Raw genomic sequence first — 24,912 nt, forward strand, 5'->3', positions numbered from 1 at the left:
CTCCTTCTCTCATCAAAGTGTAATTTCTCTCCGGCCACAAGTCCGCCGTGACCCAAACGCGGCTTCTTTTTTATAGGAAGTGTGTCACAAATACTCAGCAGATCCTTACAGAAACACATAAGGAACCTCTCAAGCTTTATGAGAAATACATTTTTATGTTCCACTTAATTCTTCCAGCATGTCATGTTATTGCCCTTGTACCAGAGACCGTGGGCTGCTGTGGCTCATGATAATCACGTATGCTTTAATATTGTAGCTTTGGTGCATATCCAGAGTGACTTATTAAAATGGTAAGAGTTCGGGATCTCGCCTGAGAGCCTTGCCAGCCAGACAGAGTGGGCTGAAACTGAAAAAGTTGCTTACTAGAGGTCATTTCTGTGCTATTCCATCCTGCTTTTATCCCTTTTTTCATTCGTTTCTGCTTCGTTGGCATCAGCTGGATAAACTGTCCTCCTCCACTGTAGCTGTGGAGTCGGCAGCAGCGGCGCTGAGGCTAAAACCCACCATACATCAGCACTCTGGTTCCTCCAGTCTCCCTGGTCAGCTCACTAGTAGCAGATTAATGTCCTGTTGAGGAGACACAGACTCCTGCCCGGGCCTCATTTACTCTGACAGAAGGCAGGTGTCAAGACGAGCTGTCCTTAAGGAGCGAGGGGAGGCAGCTTTTCTCCTGCAAATGGACACGAAAGAGGGATGAGGAAGGATTTCATGACAAGTCACATGTTCTCGTGTGTTTTGCTTAATAGAAAAGAACTCCTAGAGGTATCCTAGACCAGTAAATGACCTGCCAAGATGGGATTTTTTTACATTGCACGGAGTTGCCTCCTTTGTCTTCGCCTTCATTCAGCATCTGTCTGTCATTATTTATTTACAGTCGTATTAAATAGACTTTAAAATGCCACCCTGAGGTACTAATAGGTTCCATGATGTTGTCCTTCATCACAGCTCTGCTCTGTTTTGACAGGAAAGTGATGTGAAAAATTAGCATTTCTTCATTTTTATTCCAGCCTTGTTTGATCCTCTCGCAGCCCGGTTTTGATACTGTTCTGGCCCTTCGTAGCATGTATATTGTCATTGCATTTGATTCTGAGTGACAAAAAGATGAAAGGCCTGACTGTAATGTCCTTGTGGAATTACACAACAGACTGTTAATATCGCATGTCAAGTGCAGCGGTGCATATTTATTGTGATTATTTGACATTCTGGATATTTGCCCCAGAATATCTGATGTAATTTTTTTTTCAAGGAGGTGCTTACATAAGAGGCCTGCAGTGCTGAAAACTAAAACTGCTTGGACCCTGAGCAAACAGGAGAGGAAAGAGCCAGAATGACTTATTTATCACACTTCTCCCCCCTGTTCATTGCTTGGCAGCAAAGCAAAACACGTCTATTGTAGAAAGCATTATGGTCTTGGAGAGAGACATTTTACTGGCATAAACTTACGCTCAGCTTAATGCTAAGATCAATCTCAGGATGAAAAATTACCAACCAACGTAGAACCTTTTTTTTAAATTTTGTTTATTTCAAACTAACTTGCTTTTTGAGTGATTTCTTGTTGCTTGTTTGCTTTTAGAGTTGTGGAAACAAACAAAAAAAAATATTATATGAGAGTGGTTGGATGCTGGTGGGTTTATTCCTTTGCTGTAAAAGAACTAAAATCAAACCCTAATCCACACCAGAAAGTCAAGCCTAATCTAATATGCTAGCAAAGTTTAGCATAGGCTAAAACATGCCTAGCACAACACTGACAACATACGTTAATGTAGCTGGAGTTTGCATTGTAGGTGCTAAAGATGATGAGCAATGGATTGTTAGCTTGTCACAGATACGTTTTAAATGCACTTGATATCTATATAAATTAGTTTAAATGGCCATAATCACAAATCTTTACGCAATGCTAAAATAAATCGCCTTTTAATTTTAGCTTATTTTAGCATATCGTACCGATATGGGAGTCATGCCAGTCTTCTCTTCTTGCTTGACCAAAACACAAACGAACATAATCTAGTTGTAAAAGATTTCATTTCACCATTGTCTTCCAATTTGTAACATATTAGTTTTTATACAGTTAATGCAAACAGACTTAGCCAATCTAGCTGCATCCCTGTTTGCAATCTTTAAGAAGTTCATGTTCATTTTCAAGGGCTGCACAGTGGAGTACTGGTTAGAACTTTCGCCTTGCAGCAAGAAGATCTCTGGTTCAAATCCCAGCCTGAGCTTGGGATCTTTCTGCATGGAGTTTGCATGTTCTCCCTGTGCATGCGTGGGTTTTCTACGGGTACTCCAGCTTCCTCCCACAGTCCAAAAATATGCTGAGGTTAATTGATTACTCTAAATTGCCCGTAGGTGTGAATGTGAGTGTGATTGTTCTTCTGTATATGTAGCCCTGCGACAGACTGGTGACCTGTCCAGGGTGTCCCCTGCCTTCGCCCGAGTCAGCTGGGATAGGCTCCAGCACCCCCCACGACCCTAGTGAGGATAAAGCGGTGTATAGAGGATGGATGGATGTTCATTTTTACCATGCAGTCATGAGAGTGGCATCCCCCTTCTCATGTAACTCTTGGCAACAGAATGACAAAGCGTATTAAAAATGTAAAAACTATTCCTTTAAAATGACTAAATGAGCTGAACAGTGTCATAAAACAAAAGCTCAAGTCTCTTTATTTATGGCTTTGTTCTGTGCTGACTGCAGACGTTTCTCTTTTTTTTCCCCCATTTTCCTGCAGTTTTCGTCCATCGCTGGCAACTGACACGTTCCAAAAATAACTCCCAAATAATTCGATAAGTTTCCTGTGGAATGACATCGACATTTTTTTTTTATGCGACAGTCAGTGGCAGGAGAATATCAGAGTCATTCCACATAGCGAAGTGGGGGCCAGATAAACAAACCGTTTCTAACTTAAGCAGTGGCGTTTGGAGACGGCTGCTTTTTCACCAAGAGGAATGTTCCCTTCCAGACTCAGAGCTGCTATAGAGCTCATACGTGAAAGTGAAGAAAGCTTTTGTGTGCGTGTTTAAAAAATGACATGTCAGCGCGGTGAAAAGATCGCTGTGCTTCTCTTTCATGACTCCCGAGTCGTGCAGGTGTTCGTGTTTGTGCATTTGCCCGACGGTGTTCGGCGAGATGTCACGGCAGGTCCGACATCACCATCAGTCATGCTGTTTTGAGAGGCAGCCAACTCTGTGGCCACTGTATAGTGAGTGTGAGAGCTCTATCTCACTGCGCACACAGCAGGCAAGAAAACCTTCCCTTTTTTTTCCCTCTTTTTCCCAGTTTGGTTACGGGAAAAGGCAGCATTTTTTCCTTCCATATTTGGTCATATGGAGCACCGCCAGTGAGCAGTAGCCTTTTGATGCCGTACAAACATCCCTATTTTGTGTGGGATTTGTACTTTTTGGAATGCCTTTTTCTCCAATTCTGCTAGATTGTGGGTGTACCATCTGAAAGTGCACTTTTAAAAGGGGCACAAGGCTTTTAAAAGTCAAAGACTAGAGAGGAATTATATTGGCTCTCGCTGCTGTTTCACAAAGAAGTTGCGTTTTTTACAGTATTATTTATGATTCGGGCAGAAAGAATCCAGCTCCTAATGCAAATGTCCCTCTTAAAACCAACATTTAAAAGGAAGACAGTGTTTTATAACCCGTCTTTTTTTGGCCGACTGCTGCACTCACTCCTCTTGGGCAGTTATTTAATTTAGTAAATTGGATCAGCAGCTGACAAATAAGGATTTATCATCTCATTTCGGTGGTGAAATTTAAGATGCTTCAAGTCGGATTTTGTTGGTTCTCCTCAACAAATAAGAACAGAGACGATGTGTTTGCAGTTCAAATGGCACTATGAGGTCCACATGATGGATAAGGCATGTTGGGGCACCATTTTTATTGCAATTTAAGTGAGACTTTGCTCCAGGCATTAGGTTTAAGGACATATAAACACACCCTGAGCCTCTAGTGAAGCGCAGGTGTTTTCAGCCGTCTCTACACTAAAAGGAAAGGACGTAATACCTGCAGAGCTAATGCAGCCTGAAGTGTGATGAGCGGCGCGAAAACTCCCATGCATGTGTTGGACCAGGAGAGGAGAAATTATTGAAAGAGCAGTGAGTCATTGTCTAAATATACAGCAGATAATGGCGTGTTCAGAGTTGAGGGAGGTTATCGTGCTGACAGTGGAAAATAAAACACGGGACTGAAGAATGCTACATGGAGAGTGATTTGTTTTTATCAGGGCGACACAAGAATTTAGAAAGTATCAAGCTACAGCTTCCTGTCCAAAAGGGGATTCGGCAGTTTGAAAGATAACTACATGTTATTTATTATCACGAGTTTATCACAACATGTGATACAGGAAAGGCAGGCAGTGTCATGAGGGGTATGGCTGACTTACGGAGCACTTTTAAGAATTCACTGGGGTCTTACATTTAGTAGTTTTAGCCTCATTAACAAACGGAACATGGTGAGGAGATGAACACAGGAAAGCCTGATAAAGCAGGAAACGATCACATCAGTTATTGACAAACCGCTCGAAGTCAGGTTAAAGTTTAACCAGAAGTTCACCTGCAGCTTGGCTTAAAGCTTGCTCAGCCCTCAAAAACTCAAACCTTTTTGCTCTTGTCACATTTTTGCTCACTGTGGGCTCTTTTGTCACTGCAGTATGAAGTCTTAGACCAATAATAAAAGAGTGGAACATTGCCAGAAAAATGTGTTTGTGGAGTATGACAGTTTTAGTTGCATAAATTGTAAAACAAAAAAAGAAAGATTGGAGTTACATTTTTCTTCAAAAATTGTAAAAATCTGGAATCAGCCTTACTCTACACAATAATTAAGGAATTTTTATTTAGTTTCGATACAGTGTGTTAACATGGCCTGCAGTTCAGCCGAAAAGTCCCTGAATTTTTGTCACGTGATTATTGGTCACAGTTGAGTCAATAATGGCTTTTCAGTTGTACTGACAAGTGTAGATTTTTTTCTTTTTACAAAAATCTGATTGAATGGTTTATTTATGGCAAATTTCTAAATGCAATATTTACAATGAAGTTTTCTTTTCTGAACAGAATAAAACATCACAAATTAAGAGTTTAAACAGTCAGAAAGCAAAACAAACTTTTTTTTTTTTCAATTTTAATAAATGGTGTGATATTGGACATTTTTTTTAAAGGTAACATAACTTTCACAACTTCAGAGTGCTGTTATGATCCAACCTCTAGGGCAGGGGTGTCAAGATCCGTTCCCAGAGGGCCACTATCCTGCATGTTTTAGATGTTTCCCTCTTCTAACACACCTGATTCAAATGATCAGGCTCATTATCAGGCTTCTTCTGAGCTTGATGATAAGCTGATCATTTGAATCAGGTGTGTTGGAAGAAGGAAACATCTAAAACATGCAGGATAGTGGCCCTCCAAGAACTGAGTTTGACACCCCTGCTCTAGGGGATGGCTGGATATAACAATAATTACCAGAATGTTTTTGGATTTATTGTTTAGTGGCAAAGGAACATAAAAGTGACAAAAATGAACACAAGACTGGTGAGTGTTGCTAAATCAAAGAACAGAATATAACAAAACAAAAGCTAACAGAGTTTCCCAAACTTATCTAAACCCAAAACAAAGCAACTGAACTCCCTAGCCAAAATAACTACATCAGTAACACCCACCACCAGGAACAAAAACTAATACAAAGTGTGCAAAAACAAACTCAACAAAACTGGTGCCTCTCATTCACACACATTGATCACACAGGTAACGAAGACTCAAAACTTGAATGGCTTCTTCACTGAGCCCACAGTGTCTGTAGCACTCACCACGAGTGTCTACAGACCAAAGTGGTCTGCGGTACCCACCAACCCAACCACATGTACCTACAGACCAAAACTCATCAAAATACAAATGATCACACACAGAGCAGACTGCTAACAAACATCAGCCACCCCAACTAACAGCATAGTTGCAGGTATATAGCCTGCAGGTGTGGCAGTGTCTGGTTGGTCAGAGGCGGAGGGGAGCTGGAGGGTGGCCCAATCAGGAAGGTCAGGAGGTGGGGAGAACAGGGCTGCAGTGTAGGTTGTCAATTCCAGAGTCGTCAGTGGGAATGGCTGGCAGCTGGGGTGCTGGAGAGACTCAAACAGCCACAGCTGAACCCAAACATGCAATCTCCCCACCAAAAGGCCCAACAAAAAACCACCCAAAAGCAGGTGGCACACCAATACTGGTGGCCGTAACAGTGTAAAAAACCAACACATGATTGTCTTACGTTGTAATGATTTAAATTTTTTTCTCAGGTAGCTTTTGTGTGCAGTAGCTCCTATGTGCATGCAAAACCTTTAACAGAAAACACTGTTGCATTGGTGTTTTTCTCCCAATTTTATTTGCACTAATCAGTGTTAACCTACGTTCGAATCAACACTTGTTGGCAGATTAAGTCTGTCTTTTAGGATAAACTTCCTTCACCCTCCTGTTGTCCTCATTTGCAGGCACCAAAAAATATTGTTTCCTCGTCTGAAAAAAATCCAAAAATTCAGCAAAAAACTCCCCAAATTTCTGAAAATTTGCAAAACCTTCAGGAAGAAAATTCAAATAATTCCTTAAAAGTTTCCCTTAAAAGTTTTATTTTTAAAAAATCCCTCAAATGTTGCAAGAAAATTCTTGCAAATATTTTCAAAAAATGGCTAAAAATTTTCAAAAAATATCTGAAATGATTACATACATATCCGTAAAACCAAAATCCAGCGAAATTCGCTGGATTTTGGTTGATTTTTTTGTGAATATTCTTAAACATTTCTAACATTTCTATTTTTCCACCAGAAATGCTCAAAGATTTTCAAAAACATTGAAAATGTGGACATCAGAAGTTTCACTCTGAAAATGTATACTTTTTCCACATTTTCAAATTTTAAAACTCCTCAATTTGTCCCCCAGGACAACATGGGGTTAAAGACAGTAAGGATGTTCCTGTCCTCTGCTTTTACTTTTACTATTTATCTGATTCCTGCTTTTTTGCAATAAGCACAACAAAATGCAAGGTTTTCACTGGTTTTAGACACATTAAGCATTTGGTATTTCATTGCTAGTTTGTCTGTGTATCTGATCTTTGGATCCAGTGATAATTCAGTCCTTGTTTAATCCTATCGCTGCTTACTATAGCCTACTAGCACCCTCTAATGTATTATGCATCCGAGGTATTCCATTGAGACTTTGTTGGCCGAGTGTGTGTGTGAACAGATAACCTCAGTCAGTCTGTCTCAGTGTGTATGATTCACAGGGCACTGCGAGGTGTTATGGAATGTGAACCATTGTCTGGGAATGCAGGAGTCTCCTTTCTCTTCACCGAATGGAAACTTAACATCTTTAACCTTCAGGTCTTTTCCTTACACTGATGTGAAATTTCCCCTCGCTGCACGGTTCGTCTTCCATCCGACGGCCAAAGTCAGCACGGAGGAGATTGTGCCGCGATTTGAAGGAGGATTGTGTCTGATCGCCAAATCTTAAGTCATCTAAGACAATACATCTGTGACATCTGAGGTCCCGTTTCTTGCCTGAGCTTCAAACACGTCATCGCTTTTCGCTTTTCACTTTGCATTAGCTTCACCGGTTTGCCTACGAATACCGTTGGCTCTCGCTTGGTTAAATTTTTCCTCATTTCGAGCCGAAGCCCCGCTCTTTCAAACATTTGTTTTGGAGGAGATAGAGTGTGAGCGGAAAGCAGATGGTATTGAGATTGAGCTGAGCCCTGATGCAGTTGGCCACCTCATATGTTGCCTAGAATATATAGTCACAGCTGAAGACCTTGGCTTTGACAGCGGAGGCTGTTGTGGTTGATATTCACACTGTGGCATGCAGTTGCAGAGACGCGGACAAATAACGGAAAGAAGCCTGGCTGTTTGGTATGATTAAACCCCGTAAAATGAGCATGTAACTCATAGCCAACTAACCCTGTGTCTTTTCATATTAAAGCTGAACACATAGTCTGCAGCTGTTGGCGAAGCTGCTGCATTGTAGTCCAAAGAGGAAGGAAGAAGAAGACAACTCAGTAAAGACAGTGCAGCTGACAGATACCAGATTTTTGAGGCTGATAGTAGGGCTGAACAATTTGGGGAAAAATATCTAATTCCAATTTTTCTGACAGGCATTGAGATTTGAATTCTGATACAATTTTTTAAAGTCAAGCTTCATTTCAGTGTTGACTCTAATAGATTTAAAACATGTCATGAAGCATTTCCACATGAGATACCATCAAAACCGTGACAGTCACACAAGAAGGACAGAAAAAAAGATTCAAAAAGCACAACCTCAGTGCTACAAAACTTACTAGGAGTAGCTTTTTAATAGTGAAAACCACAGGACTAGATAGTATACATGCATCAATAAGCATAAACAGCTCCTGAGAGTTTCAATCTGCTCGAAATAAATTAAATTAAGAGTCTCATTATTTTGTAGCTAGTAATGGTATTACCCACATTGCATCCTTTGCTAATTGCATTTTGAAAGAATTGTTGAATTTTGAACTACCCAATAATCCTCTAATTACTCATCTGCAATACACTGCTGGGTTTGGAAACTTAACCGGATCTGAGATCGAAGTCGCAATATTTGATCAAAATCATGTTATTTGACATGTTTTGTTTAAAAATTTGCCAAAAAATGAACCATCTCCTTAGCCTAGCCATGCTAAACCCATGTTTCTGACGGCACAAGGGTCTAGGGAAGCTCGACAGGGAAGGAGGCGGGCTAAAAGGTTGTCTATCAAATCACTCTGCAGCAATTGGGTAGGTGTACAACCAATCAACGCAACAAATAGGCTGACATAGTTCCGAGAGCACCGGCGGACTGTGGCTAAGTCCCATTAGCTTCCCAACCAGCGGAGCTGCCGAGCCGCCGAGCCAACTGGTATATTAAGGATTTGCCATATCCCGTCGGCATAAGTCCAAATACGTCTTTCTTCTCAATGATACACTTAAGTACCATCCTTTGTTTATCTTTCAAGTTGAATTTTAGCTTCAAATCTTTAAGGGCTGTGGCCAAAGCCGATTCGAAAGATAACTGTTTATTGTGCACTGGTTGTTTCTGTCAGAATCGTCGCACCTCTGTCGTCACTTCGTTACGCCCGCCTTCTGACTCTACACTTCATGGTGATTGGTCCGGCCAGTTTTAGGAGAATCCAGCCTCGAGCCTTATGGAGGGAAACTAGACCCACCCTGGCAGAGAATTAAATTCGTTGCCGTGGGTTGTCTAGCACGGCTAGGCTACCATCTCCTACCAGTTCATTACAATCAAACTCGCCGTGTGAATTCTGTGTGCAATGGTCTTTTCATGCTTAGATTCTGTTAAAAAAAAAAGCAAAAAATCTGCACTCCTTTGCACAACTAGGAAGTAGGACTTGTCTGAATGGCACTTTCTGGGCTCCAGATATTCCGGCCCAATTAATGGCCAACATCTGAATATTCGGCTCGTCGTAGGCGGCAGTGGCAGCGGCGGCAGAAAGGTGGAGGGAAAACGCATTTTTGAAAACTTTGATCATGCTTTTGAGGTGTTCATTGTCAGAGTCAGACAGCATTAGCAGGGATATCTCCATCTTTGGCATTTTGTCTTTTTTGTCAGTGTTGGTCCACATGTTACAGCGGGGGGGGGTGTGGGGAGAACCCCGTATGCAGATCCCAAAATTAGCATTCAGATGCCACCACAACGACCGTGTATTCAGATATTCGGTTCCAGCCCTACTAGGAAGCCACTAGACAATGAGCCATGGCCAACAATCACATGTGAAGCATTCAGGGAATTTTAGGCTGAACTAGGCTGAGCTGCAGGCTGTGTTTACATGAAGCAGAGCAAGATTTTTGTAAAATAAACAGTCAAATAAATGGCATTATAACTGTGCCATGCTGCACAAAATAAATATTTGAGTTCTCTCTACTCTTAGTCATGGCTGTGCTGTTTCCATAGAGACGCAGGACTTCATATTGCAGTAAAAATGAGCCCACAGTGAGTAAAAAATGCCCAGAAACTGCTTAGGGGCTCAGACGATTTACATTTGAGAGTTTAAAGAAGTCACACAAAATAATCAAAATAATCTAACGTGAACAAACTTAGGTTCTTGAAATGTGGTTACTGTAGATATAGATGCCCCTGAAAGCTCAGCATGTATTTACTGCAGTGGCTCAGGTTCAGTTCCAGCCTGGGCTCTTTGCCTTTGTCGTAAACATCCAGTAAAGTTTTTTGCGTTAACTATTTCTTACATATCTTTGGCATTTGTGTGTTGTATTTTCTAGTTACATATTTATTAGGGCTGTCACTTTTTTCATGGTAAGTGCAGCTAAAACATAATTTCTTTTAAGTACACACACCCATGTTGTAAAATTGTGTTCATTTGTGGTGCTTCTGCTGCTTCACTCACTGACACCTGACAGTCAACAAGCCATCTTATCTTTGTCCACAATTTACTATGATTTGAACCCAAAAGCGATAGGAAAAGGAGTGTTAATGGCACAGTTTACTAAAGCGAAGTGTGCTTTTGCAGTCTAAAATTTGCAATCAAAAGACCTTTTCAGATTTAATGTGTAATTTTGAGTAACAAACGACAGCCCTATCGCACATCATCAGCCAGTAATATCACCTCACCAGTGTATCGGTCAGGCTGTGAAGGGCAGGCAGACAAAGAGACACTCTAGATGACAGATGAAGCCGAGAGAGCGACAAGCCGAGATGGAAAGAAAGGGAAATTCTTGGCCTCCGTGTGCCAGCGAACCTCCAGCTGAATTTATGAACGCTCATCCACAGCCGCTCTGCATCCTAGGACTGTAAACGTGTTAATGTTGCCTCGGCCTGGACGTGCAAGAGGAGACACATAGCGCAGAAAGCCGCAACCACAAGGCCAGCTTTCCAAACACAGCACTGTAGGTGGTGATTGATATCACACATGTACACACATTTGTCCTACCATAAACACACACACTCGGTGTACTCGCGGTGGCCTCGTGTATTCGCAATTGTGAAAGCATTTGATTCTCAGAAAGTGCACGCAGGAAGAAAAGCAATCACTCACGTATACCACCTCTGTACACATCTGCAGACACTCTCCACACAGCAAACACATGTAAATCTTGTTTGTTAAATACTGTTTATCATGATGCGCTCACACCTTCACACATGGAGGCTGAGCGTATTTTAACAGGCCTGTCAGACTAGTCTCAGGAGACTCCTTACCCCCGCAGAAAACGTTCGGTTTACCCAACTCAAACTGTCCCCAGAGCCTCAGCCAAAACAGCTGTTAGTGTGCACTACCTACAGGCATGCAGTATCTCTCTCTTTATCCCGCTCTACTTCCTTGTTTTACTGCAGAAGCTTTATCTGCGTGATAAAATAACCATAAAATGATCATTCTTACTTTGCCAAAATTCACTACCACCATATCTCAGCTTAGACTCGACCACCACACGACTCTCTTTATCTGTTGTTCCTCCCATCGCGACTGAACAACTCTCCTCATTGCTTTTTATTTGGTCTGTGTACAAATAAGTACTAGATTTTTTGGGTTGATGCTGATTTTACAGAGTAATTTTTTTCTAAACATAAATGTGTGTGTAAAAGTGTGAGACATTAACTCAATGATATATCTGAGCTGGAACCAAACTAGTTTGTATTTTATGTCCTATATGCTGTTTAATTATTACCTGTGATGAATTTAGGTACATTTTGGGATATGATGAAACACATAGGTGAGCAAACTGTCTTATATATGTCTTATACATCTATCAAGCTAGCTCTGAATTTCATTCTACATATTAGTTCATAACCATTTTTCTCCAATCAGAAACATTTTTTTCTTGCTAATCAAAATGTAAATATAGCAAAATGTTTTTTTTTTTAAATGTATAGCAGTCACAAGAGTAACTCAAGACATGAAAAGAGTCTCTATTATAAATGATCAGGAGAAACTTTCTATGTACAACTGGATTTTAGATTTTAACTCTTGTAAATGCAGTGATGGGAATTGTTCTGTTTGGCACATGTGGCAAACTGTGTTTCCTGAAAGTTAGCCATAATGTTAGCATTAATTAGATTTGTATTAATGTTTCACTGTGTAAGGCGAATGAGCTTTTGTGCTAACATGTTTGCATCAACTCTACTAACAAGCTGTGAAAGTTGCTACGTGGTTTGCTAGGTACGAGTACTAGTAGCATGATTGGCAGCGTGGCTGTGACTGGACCATATAAGATGGGGCATTGCTTAGTACTTTTCAGCATTTAATTTTCCCAACCAGGTGGTAACTCAATCCAGCACTGCACCATCATCTGCTGGCTTTTTAGCGGCAACATTAAAGGGAAGAGATGCTCTGATGCCAATCTTTCTATCTGCATCGTTGTAGACAAAATGTAGCATAGAAAACAGAGGTTATTTAAGCACATGGCTTGGTAGTTATCAGGGGCACAGTTATGTTAGTTGTATTGAAACTGTAAACTGATGAAATTATTGTTTTATGTGTTTCAAAAACTAGTTACAACTTACTGTGACACCACTCGACTCCTCACCATTGTCTGCTTGTGTACTCTGCTACATGTGCTGCTGAGAGTGATGCCATTGTTGACTTATCTCAAGTCTCTTTTTCTGAACTGTTTTCTTTTCAAGTCAACTGTCATATTCAACAACATATGTGGCAATACTGTTCTATCTGTAATGTGTCTGGCTTTGTAAATATGTTAATTTCTTGTCAAGTTAGCATCTAATTCTGTGCATTACTACAATACAGTACTACTCAGTATTTTTTTTCCCATAGACTTTACATTGAAGGAGCATTCAATTTGATGCTTTTATGCTCTGAGAAAGTAATCTTCATGTGGTTTAAGAATCGATATAGCAAAAAGTAGAAACTGGCCTTTTTTGTGATAGAAAATGCCTTTTAACTATATAAGTAGTTGTATAGACCTGTGAAATTATGATGAAATTATAATATTGTATTTACTAAGTTAGCCTGCTTTGCCAGCAGAAGTCTTGGATGTGCACACTCTCAACTGGCTCTGATATTGGTCCAAAAGCTCATAGAGGCTTTTTTGAACAAAATCATAGCAAAAGTGCCAGAAAAACAACAAAAAAGGACACCTGTATATATATTACATCTCAATGTTCCCTATAAATAATGAAAAAAAAGACATACCACTGCTGACTACCTTCAAACTAAAGTGACTCTTAAGGAGACCGAGAGGCTGTGCAGTCGTCATTTCTGTTACAAAGAGAAAATGAGTAACGTGTCAGGTTACTCTGGCAGAACCATGACATTATTTGATGGAGACCATCCCCACAATAAAAGCTTCAAATTTGTCAGAATTTGGAGACAAAGTATTTTCAGTCTCTGCAACTTTTGTCTAGGAACCGTAAAATTTAAGTCTGGCTCACTAAGTATTGATCCGTGAAGACAGCTGATGTCAAAATACGTGAAATCCTGCAGCTGCTGAAAACTTTCTGCATCTTCCACGGCCCATTACATGCCGTCTGTTCTGTACTTTCTCAGTGATATTTGACATTGTTTTGTATCTGACAAGTGGGCATCATCACTGTGCAACAATTTCACATTTTATGAATCATCTGGTCTCCTCTCGTTGGTACTCTGAAAAGCCAAGTGGCTCTTGAACTCTCCAGCATACCAAACACTGTGGCAGGTGGACAAAATATTTTCTTCCACTGACGCAAAGATGAGAAAGGCCTGGCATTGTGCCATGTGTCTCTTACATTCCACTGGGCTGGAATCCTTCTCTTCACCTGGACACCTGCACAGCTGTGACTGCAAGACTTATAACTCCTCCTCACCCCTTCAGAGAACAGTGTGTTCCTCAGGAGTCCCAGAGGAGGGCTGCAGTATTTGTATATTGTCAGTATTTTTAAGTCCTTTTCTGTAAGGTCAGCCTCAGTCATAATGCACCCTTCTTGCTCTTTTAACTTGTATGGGCTGATGGAGTAACTAGAAACTGTGGTTTGTGTTTTCACTGTTGCAGTGAAAGATTGTTATTTTTCTGGTTATCATATTTAAGTAGTGAGCTTCAGTAAATTTACTGTCCTTCTCCACGTGCACAACATGAAAGACTGTGTAGAATAGTATTGTGTGAATCAATCCAAGCTAATTTGTTTGGTTCCCGTTTACCAATCCAGTGTTTTGTACTAACTATTGTATATGAAGATGGATCAACCATTTCCTGTACAGAAGTATCAGTTTTAGTTTTAGCTGTGGCTGTTTTGTGACTCCTCCTAACTCCAAGCTAATCAAAAGCTACGAGGTGGAGGCCATGCAAATGTCTAGAGAGACTGTGGACAGTCCTTTGATGGCACTCAACTCAACCATCCATCCATTCTCTACACATCGCTTTATCCTCACTAGGGTTGCGGGGGGTGCTGGAGCCTATCCCAGTTGACTCGGGCGAAGGCAGAGGACACCCTGGACAGGTCACCAGTCTGTCATAGGGCTAGATATACAGACGAACAATCACACTCACATTCACATTCACACCTACGGGCAATTTAGAGTCATCAGTTAACCTCAGCATATTTTTGGACTGTGGGAGGAAGCCGGAGTACCCGGAGAAAACCCACGCATGCACAGGGAGAACATGCAAACTCCATGCAGAAAGATCCCAGGCCCAGGCCGGGATTTGAACCGGGGATCTTCTTGCTGCAAGGCAAAAGTGCTAACCACTACTCCACTACTCCACTGTGCAGCCCGCACTCAACTCAACCATTCCTTAAATTAAATAACTTTAGGCCTTAACAAATTTTTAATGGATGATTTATATTAAAAAAGTCACCCCATGTACAGGCTAATTTTACAGTAAACATCAAGTGTCAGTGGAGTTTGCAATAAAGATAATTTGATTTGAATCGCTGACTGTACCTTTAACTTTTCATTTAAAGTCAAAGCACTGTGAACCAGATTTTAAGTTTGCATAATTTAATGTGATATAGTTTTTGTGCTAGGACACTACACTTCAGACATTTAGCACTGCTTTCTGAGCAAGAATAGCCTGCGGTGCTGCTACAAACAAAGTATTTTGACAGAAATTTACTTAACTGATGGATCAATGCAGGATTAAAGTCAAATTTATTGCAATATTAAGCCATGTTCTCTCATATTTGATTCATTCAAGTTATGTCAGCATGTTTTGTTTTTACTGCCATAAAGGTTTTTATAACTTCAGTTTGACTTGTGGCTGTTTCAGCCTTGTACCCACCAGCTGTAACAAGTCGCCATTGTTCCTTTATTTGCCAAAGTCACAGCTGGCAAGAGCATAACTGAGCTGTTTTTTACTTGTTTATTTTCGCATTAATTCCCTTTATTCAACAAGCCAAACAGTTGCTGCACACACAAAGATCCAACAGAGGAGTTGAGTTTAACTGGCATGTGAGTGAGTAATTTGGAGGCTCTTTCAAGTCCCCTCAACGAAAATCAGAGGTTAAATAGGAGCATTCCTCACATAGCTCCATAACCATAACGTGAAGATTAATGTGTTTGTCTAAAGGTTGCGAGGGGATGGTTTGTGCCGAGTATCGCAGCAACAAATCTGACCAAAAAGCTGCAGTCTTCTCGTCTCACAGAACTCAATGCCAGCGTTGGGAACATTTCACGAGAGCCAAAAATAGACGCTGCGCTGCTGGCCCATACTTTTTGTCAGCCTTTACTCCCAGACTTTTGCTTGATCTGCTCCGTGCCTCATTTGGCCAATAGGGGCCCATTGTTTTGGTGCTTTTAACTCCAGAATTCGTGAGAAGATAGAGGCATTATAAGGTGGTGTAATCCCAGTGACTGTCAGGATAATATCAACTTGGATTTTAAGGCTTTTCAGGAGGCTGGCACTTAGACACTGGGTTCTATGCCAGGGTCTGGCAGTCTCGACAGGTAGTAATTTGACTGGTAAATGTGTCATTATAGCCATTGTAGAAGGTGGGGGCAGACGGGGAAAGAGAAGGAGGGGAGGAGGGAAGAAAAAACAGAGACAGAGTAAGAAGGGAGGGCGGGATGGATAGATGGAGATAAACGGTGGAAAAAAATGGACAGATGCAGTGAAGGAAGAAGACGGTGGACAGGCACAGGCAGGCTGAACTTGTAAAAAGTCTGAAAATGTCACAAACTTGTGACGCCAGGTTGCACAACTTTTTGGAATGCTATCTTTCTCCTCTTCTGCCTGTGTTGGCTTTTGCCAAGCGTGGGTGGTCCCTTCAGCGATGTACACAACTTCTACGTCTTACTGAGCGCCCTTTCTGCTGGTGTTCAGCACCGTGTTCCCCCATGTAGCGGCAACACAGTGCTGCATTTTCTCTCCCTTTCATACATCATAAATCAGCTCACAATCTCCAGTTTATTATTCATGTAAATCTCTAAAAGATGTATTCCACTCTGTGAGACTCGGTTGGATTTTAATTTACCTAGTGATAATTTTCTAAGAGTAAATGACTTGTTTTTAAAAAGATCTATGACTCATTTCTGTGCAAATCTAAACACCAAATGAAAACACAGTCCTCTCAGCTGAATAAATCATGCATTATTTGCAACAATAACTCGCAAAATTTACATGCTACCATGCTTGCGTTACTAATAACTTTGTCTCCCTTGGCGTCGCTGGTTCTAGGAAGTATGTGATTAGACTGGTGATGTTTGGAGGCCTTGTCGGTTTTAGTTATTGCTCTCATTTCGTCTTAATTACAGTTGTATGAGTAGCCCCACATCCAATTGCCATTTCCCTCCCCGCCGTTTCACAAATGACACTATAAACGTTCATCTAAACATAGACGGAGGATTCTTGCGGTATTCAGGGTATCTTGTCCGAGTCGCAGAGTGCTTTGACGGCGTAATATCGAGGCTGTGTTTACTGTGCAGACTCGCAAGGGAGGGGAGGAGCCTGGGTGAGAAGATGCAGGCGGGAGGGTGAGAGTTAACAGGATCCCTTGGAGTCACAGTTTCATTTAGAAAGTCTCCCGTGTGTGCACATGAATGCTTTTACCTACATGTTTCCGTACATGTAAACCTGTGTGTGCAGACGGGAGAAAAAGCAGTCAGGGAGCACGCTAACGACACGCAGGAAGCTGAGCTCAAAGTTTAGTAGTGTCGGTAAACAACACAGGAAAACTTAGCAGCAGAGATAGGGAGAGAAAGGGAGACAGGACACAGGAGGGAGGGAGGGAAGGAGGGTAAAAGGGGGTGAGACTAAAGGGAAAAAAAGGAAGGAGGTCACTGAGGGATGGAGGGAGGGACGACTAGCAGGGAGGGGAAAGAAGCAAGCATTTGCCTTTTCTGTCAGCTGAGGCCGGACTGTGGGAGAGCGGTACTAGAAGTTGTTGCATTGTGGCTTTGCAGGGAGAAGTCATTGTGAGAAGCTGGTATGGTGTGAAGGAAAACAGACTCTTGGAAGAGCTAATTCAAGGTATGACAGGCATCCTTTGTTTCTCCGTAATGCACTTTATTTAAAGCATCTTACTGTCACTTGTTGCTTTCTACTCGTGCTGCTCAGCTAGCTTGTGTTCGCTCTGCTGCAGCGTACAGTAGATGTTGGTGGCGGTTTAGCGGGGATCCTAGATGTACGATGGGAGGCTCAGCAGCTCCTGGGTGGTCTCAGGCCTCACAGCGCAGCCAGTCACGTTCCCTAGTGGGGTGTTTTTAGTGAGAGTCGCTCTTAACTGATGGAGTTAACATCCTATATTGACTTCACCTTCCTCTCTCTTTCTGTCTTTTTCTTTTTGTCTTACTTCCCAATTTTCCAACAAAAATCGTAGCCATGTTGTCACCTAACTGAGGCTTGTACACAGAGATATGACCGTACACTTCCGGTCATTAGTGTATATAGAAAGATAAATTCAATCCTCTAAACTCCAAGCAGTTTCCAGGCATTTTTTGCTTGTCACATTTTTATACTGCCTGTAATTTTAAGTCTTGCACCTCTATGGAAACAGCACAGCTATGGCTATTAGTAGAGACCTCATTTCCTATGTGCGGTGTACCACAATTATAAATCTAAATCATCAAAAATAAAAGTTTATTTTCTTTAATTCAATTTACAAAATTGAATAAACCCTGAATCAACAGTTTTCCATGCCCACAGGGGTTACCAATGTTTTACGATAGATACTTTACTACTTACATTCTTAATTATTATTACTAACTTGTCTTCCATCTGCTCAGTGTAAACACTGCCTGCAGTTCAGCTGAAAAGTCTCTAAATTTTAGTGTGTTTATTGTTGGTTGCTAGCCTAGCCGCGCTAGACAACCCACGGCAACAAATTTAATTCTCTGCCAGGGTGGGTCTAGTTACCCTCCATAAGGCTCAAGGCTGGATACTCCTAAAACTGGCCGGACAAATCACCATGAAGTGTAGAGTCAGAAGGCGGGCATAACTACGTGACGACAGAGGCGCGACGATTCTGACAGAAACAACCGGAAACAACTAGCCTAGCCGTGCTCGACAACCCACGGCAACGAATTTAATTCTCTGCCAGGGTCGACAACAAAAAGGACAACAGTCGTTGAGCTCCATTAGCACCGACTCTGAATAATCTTTCTGTTAACATGTCTGTAATATACTTGAGCTTCACCCATTGACTGTATAAATAAGGCTTCACCGAACTACCGCATCCTCTGATTTCCGGCGCTCTAGGAGCCTATTCGTTGCGCTAATTGGTTGTATACCTACCCAATTGCTGCAGAGGGATTTGATAGACAACCTTTTAGCCCGCCTCCCTCCCTGTCGAGCAGCCCTAGACCCTAGTGCCTTCAGAACATGGGTCTAGCCGGGCTCGGCTGGTTGGTTGCAGCTCAGTCATTCAGAGAGAAGCTCAGAATTTTCACACAATCTGATTGTACAAACGTATTTTTTGAAAATTTAGAACAGAGACACGTTGAATCATGTAATATTGATTAGATGTCTCGATTTTAAGCTAAGATTTGGTTGTTTTTCCGACTAATCTGAAAGTCACACTTCATTGGTTCAAGGATTGTGGGAAAGTTAAAAATCATACAATTCTATCTGTTTTCACGAGTTCTTGCTCTTATAAAAGGTGTATCGGCCAGCAGGTTTTGGAGCTCAGGGTTAAAATTGTAATGCTCAGGATTTCAGTCATGATTTCTATAGAACTGGTCCGAATAGCAATTTCTTTCCTTTTTTTTCGGTGACGATGGCGACAGGGTGGTATTTCGAGTATATGAATCTCAACATTAATATTCAGACACTACCACAACGACCAAATGTTCAAATGTTTGGATATTCAGGTCCAACCCTAGATCTCGCAACACTTGTGTCATCATAGTAGTCTGACTTCTTAGATGTAGACTTCAGGTAAAAGTCTGCCATCTCACGTATAGTTGTACTACTTCCATTATCAAAAACCCATCATTCCTTCACTGCAGCAGCAACAATTTGCAGGTAGCAACCTCACAAACGAAAATTTCAAGTTTACTGAACGTTTAGGTCACAAAATACAGCAGCCATGAAAGTGCTCACCTCCCTGTGTGCAAATGTCCCCCCCAAGATGATTCTGATTGGTTTCAAGAAACCCAAAGCCCCAGTAGTAAAATGATACTGAGGTGCAGTCAGAGCATTCTACACAACACTCTGTCGGGGCTAGAGAATGGTCTGACTATGTGAGACTGTCGTCATAGTAACAGTCAGTTTAAGAGCAATTACATCTGACAGCAAATGTCCCCTGAGCAGCCACTCAACTATCCCTTGCCCCCATGTTTTGCCAGATAAATGCTTTTAATGTGAAACAGCAGTTTTCATTCACAGTAACTGAATACAGACGTCTTTGCTATGGTGTAAAAGGAGTGAACGGTAAACAGTGAGGTTGTTATTGGAGAGAGATTAGAATTGATAACGCTGGTTTGATAACACTGTATGTAAATCTGCCACTAACAATAAAACTGCTACACAGAGAGATAATTCAGGAATGTAAATACATTAAAGAGCCATGGCACCAAGTAATACTTTACAGAAATAATAGTACACCGTTTTGATAATCAGAGATCAGAAAACGAAGGCTACTCAAGCTGTAGCTGTGCTCTCTGAGGACATTTAAATGAACGTATTTCCTTTTTGCTGTCGTCTTGGGTAAATTAAACACGTTTGTGTTTGATGTTGTCAACCCGCAGGGCACAACCATGGAGGAAATGGACTTTGAGCGACGCCGGGAGCTGAGGAGGCAGAAGCGGGAGGAGATGCGCCTGGAGGCCGAACGGTGAGACTCGTTCGCTTGTCTTTGATTCTACATTCGCAGATTAGCACTCCAGGATTTTCCACCTAATTCTCTTGTAAAGCAGAAAGTGTTTAAAGAGCCGGTCCTTAGCGGTGGCTTAAAGAACCTGCAGTCCAGAGGGGCTTCTGTCGTTTCAGATTTTACCGCTGAGGCTGCTGGAAGTGTACAGCTGGTGTCGTGTAATGAAGCTCAGGTTGTCGATGCACAGCGAGCCTCCTCTGCTGCTCGCGCCAAGTTGGAAGAGGAAGGAGCTCTTTAAAACCTCACTCAGCGAATATTGGCTTCCCCAAAGCAGGCAGGAAGAAAAACTGGGCTGATAAGAAATCTGATAAGCAATGTGATGACCTTTAATGTTCAATCGTGCCCTCCCTCCCTCCTGCTTTCCAATTTTCTCTCCCAGATACTGTGTCCTTGTGAGCCCTCTTTGATTCAATGGAAGAAACTGATTAAACCAAAGTTCATTTCGGCAAACTGATTGAGTGGTAACCCGCCAAGTGCAGTCATCAAAAATAGCTGTAAAAAAAGGAGGATTTTATTGTGAGAATTTGATACATAGTGTGCCAGGGAAGTACTTGATAGAGCGTATTCACTAACAGTCTCTTCATCTGTGCTGCAGCCCTCGCAATTAAAGGATGAGGTTGATGTGGATGCAGATAGTGGCCAAGGTCATCTGCCACGGAGAAGCCTTTTATTAGAGCCAGTTACTCCATCACTCATGGAAAATAAGCTGACATAGGTCTGACCACTGCCGAATACATAGATGTTTTTGCTCTGATAATTCTTTTTATGACACAAAGGATACGTGAGGAGCATTTAGCGCAAGACGAACAAGGCCATTTGCTGATGATAAAATAGCTTTTCTTGTATGTAGGAAAATGGCCACAATAGCGGAGATGCATCGGGTAACAAATTTCAGGGTTAACCTATTCATCCAGACGTAGAAAACAGAGCGCCCATCAGGCTGCACATGCTGCATGGATGGTTTCCTTCCAGAGTGGTACTCCATACAAAGTTACCGAACGTATGATATGAATAACTAGGAATGAAGTATATATGATGAATAGAGCCCCAATGATGCTTGTACGTTTCTGATATTGTCACTTAATAGCTCATCATAGATCACATGTAGTACAAGCATGTTGAAGAGTAGATCAGTACAAAAAAACTGCAGTACAAAAATGCCATATACATGCTTGTGAATGCTGGAAAAAGTGTTTTTTAACCCTCTGAATTCCAGTTTCTGGGTGATTTTTTTTCACTGTGAAGTCCCAGGAAACAGCCCAAAATCCATAAATCACGAAATGTAAAAGAACAAGTTACTGATTTGTTTTCAAAAAGAAAGAAAGAAAATTTCCAACATTTTTCAAAGTGGCCACCAACATTCCCAATACTGAAAAAAAACATAGTGACTCTACACACTATAGATATTGTACTTGTTAATACTTTTTACCATGGTTCATACATTTCTCCAATCTGCTCTGGGAATTTTTGTGACTGTTAATCGCATTAAACTCATTCTATAATGGCTTCCTGCCTTTTTTTCCTTTTTTTTACATTAACTGATCCAAGATTCTTAAAGAAGAAAACCAAAATTTTAATTTATCTGCAATTTTTTTTAAAAGCACAGTTTTTTTAATCACTTATTTTACAAAAAAAATGAAACTAATTCTGGAATTACCACTTGCAATACTGAAAAACTGGGGGGAATATTTTAGCTGTTTTAATCACAGCAACCTTTACAATTGAGGCATCTCCATCTACACTGTCTGCAGTTCAACCCAGTGCAGGGGAAAAGTTCCTGAATTTCTGACACGTGGCTGTTGGTTATAGCTGAGTCAGTAATAGCTTTCTGGTTGCATTGAGGAGCAAAGAAATTTTAGTTTTTTTTACATAATCTGGCTCAGGCGCCCTCCTTATTTTACCTAATATTTAATAGAGACCTGTAGAATTAAGTGATTATCATGAAATTTGAAGATTTTCAGGTGCAATTGGGCACGTATGAGTACTTCAAGGACTGTCAGAAAACTGAACATCTCACAATTTTTCTTGTTTTTACAGTTTCTGATTCTAATTAATGGTGTAATTTGGGTAACTTTCATAAAAATCTCATATGCTTTTTCCACACTGATAGGAAAATGTGTAACTATGGTAAACAAACAGAAAACGATCAAGTTAATTTCTTAAACACATAATTTCGTTGCGACATATACATTACTTCTCCTACTAGGGCCTTTAAAATTTAACAGTGCTAGCTGTTAAACATGTTTAAACATGTTTAACAGTTACACAATGTTGATTTTTTGGCATCTTGTTGTTTTTACCTCTTTTAGACGTTTATGCCTCATTTCCCCAGATGTGCTCTTCAGGTTAATGCCTCTGTTAGGGTTTCACAGCATAAAAACCCCCCGCTGCTGGAATTATTTATGCATTTTTGGAGTGTTTATGTTTCTCGAACAAGATGGAATTTGGCAGAAATCGTAGACGAAGAAGTGGCGACAGGGAGAAGAGAAATGGAGCAAAAAAGAGGAAAGAGTTGCAAGCGCCTTCGACATTTACATTTTGGTCTCGACGGGAGTTTGTTCGCGACTGTTTATTTGGTCCGAGCTGCAATAATTTCGGCTGGCAGGCGACGCGCCGCTCCTGTTATTGATAAAAGATTACATCTCTACATTGTTTGCATTTCTGCCAATGTATTGAAACAATCAATATTTACATGCCCCTCTTGGTTGGTCTAGTCAAAACCACATGCTGCCTCATTGGCCCGCTTCCATTCAACCATCACCGAGTGTGCTGGGAGAAGACGGAGAGTAAAGAGGGAATGTAGGGCCGTATAATAACTGCTGTAGGAATGCCAAATTCCTGGCTATTATAAGTGTTTACTGGCCAGGTCTCCATGAGCTGTTTCCTAAATGCTGGGACACTGTGATTGTCTGTGCTACACCGAGTGTGTGTCCTCCAGTTTGTGTAATAGCGCCACTGCATTGTGTTCGCTGCAGCATGAGTGGATGTGTTTCAGATCAGCGTCAGGTGATGAAGTCTTGACAGGGTCCATTCACTTTTTTAGAGCTACAGCCGAGTGTACAATCGTGTGTGTGTGTGTGTGTGTGTGTGTGTGTGTGTGTGTGTGTGTGGCGGGACGACAGCCAAGCCTTCCCTGTTCTGTCTTACATCAGCCTCAGTTATAGTTGTAAGAAAATTATTGTTGACATAGAGGCGCGCAGCGGGCTACTATTCACTTTTACTTTTATTCAGTGAAGCCACACACATAATTCTCCGTTCTAGAGTTTCTCACACTCTCTCGTGCTTTTCAATTCCCCGATCCATGCTGCTCATCAGCGCTGTAGCATGTTTCCTTTCACTGGAGCACACAGTCAGACAGGAATGTCTCTGCTCTTTTTTTTCTCTTTTTTTTCTTTTTTCATCGTATCCAAAGAGAGCACACGGATGTGGAATTTTCCCAGTCAATTCAGTGACCAAATGGTATCTTGCTCAGGCTAAAAATGGTCTTCTTTTGTAACACATGTCACTTCCTGCCAACTGAAGCTGAGCAGCGTATTGTGCTCGGTTTGGCTTTAACAATATTTGCTCACACACAGTGGCTGCTCTGCAGATAGGTGATAGTCTGCATGACCACAATCACAGTTTTAACTCTCTAGACGCCAAGCAGTTTCTGCTCCAGTCACATTTTTATTCACCGCAGGCTCATTTTTAACAGCAATATAAAGTCCTGCACCTCTATGGAAACAGCACAACCACGACCACAAGTAGAGAGAACTCAAAAGTGTCTTAGTGAGAATGCCATAAACCATTAATCCTGCGGGTCAAATTGACCCGTTTTAAAATTTGAAAATGTGGCAAAAAATACATTTTCACAGTGAAATTTCATTTTTGGGAAAAGAAATGTTAAAAAAAATGTTTCTTAAGAACATTCACACAAAAAAATTCTGAATGTTCTTCAAGAAAATATTAGAAGTTTTACTGATATATATGTAATCACTTTGGATATTTTAAGGATTTTTTTTGAAGGTTTTTACTCATTTTTTGCAAATATTTACAATAAATTTTTTGACAAAATTTGAGGGATTTTTTAAAAATATTTTTTTAAAGGAAACTTTGAAGGAATTATTGGAATTTTCTTCCTGAAGGTTTTGCAAATTTTCAGAAATTTGGGGATTTTTTTTTTTGCTGATTTTTAAAAAAAAATATTTCAGACAAGGAACCTATGTTTTGTGGTGCCCGTAAATGAAGACAACAGGAGGGTTAAAAAGGTTTTGGTTGGCATTACTTCACTGTCTCTTTTAGGAAGTCATTTTTCTCTTCGGCTCTTCCTCTCATTCGTTTGCATCCCATCCTCCTTCTTCCTTCTCCTTCCTTCTTATCTGGGTTTTACTGTCTTTCTTCTCCTGCTACTTCTAAACCTCTGCTTTCTTTTTTCCTCACCATCTTTTACTAATATCACCTTTATCTTCCTCTCATCCTCTCCTTGCTTCCTCTAATCCCATTTTTTCTTCCACTTAAATCTTTAACCCTTCTTTTTCCACATCATCTTCTTCTTCTTCTTCTCCCACGCTAATTCCTCTTTTTCTCCCTCTCTTCCTCTTTATTCTTTACATCTGCGCTGGCGATTGGCCTCAGAGACCAGGAAGGGCCGAGGAAATAACACCCATCCTCCGTGAATGAGCCGTGCCAAACAGTCCCCGCC

The 24,912-nt window shown here is 41.1% G+C and overlaps 1 protein-coding gene across 6 annotated transcripts in view; it reads left to right on the forward strand.

The window, feature by feature from the left end:
* cald1a (caldesmon 1a) overlaps positions 1 to 24,912 on the forward strand; it is a 76,353-nt gene that overhangs the window by 14,582 nt on the left and 36,859 nt on the right. For 5 of the 6 annotated variants that reach the window (XR_002596905.2, XM_022218791.2, XM_022218809.2 and 2 more), the window contains exon 2: positions 20,107 to 20,192. Coding sequence is in view for 5 of the 6 variants with exons in the window: in XM_022218791.2 (XP_022074483.1) it covers positions 20,116 to 20,192 (77 nt within the window). In the remaining variant the exon portion in view is untranslated. Of the gene's footprint in view, positions 1 to 17,218; positions 17,390 to 20,106; positions 20,193 to 24,912 lie in introns of those variants that run through there. The other variant, XM_022218799.2, reaches the window with a different exon arrangement.

This window comes from Acanthochromis polyacanthus, chromosome 1 (genome assembly GCF_021347895.1).
Source record: "Acanthochromis polyacanthus isolate Apoly-LR-REF ecotype Palm Island chromosome 1, KAUST_Apoly_ChrSc, whole genome shotgun sequence".
Taxonomy (NCBI): Eukaryota; Metazoa; Chordata; class Actinopteri; family Pomacentridae; genus Acanthochromis; species Acanthochromis polyacanthus.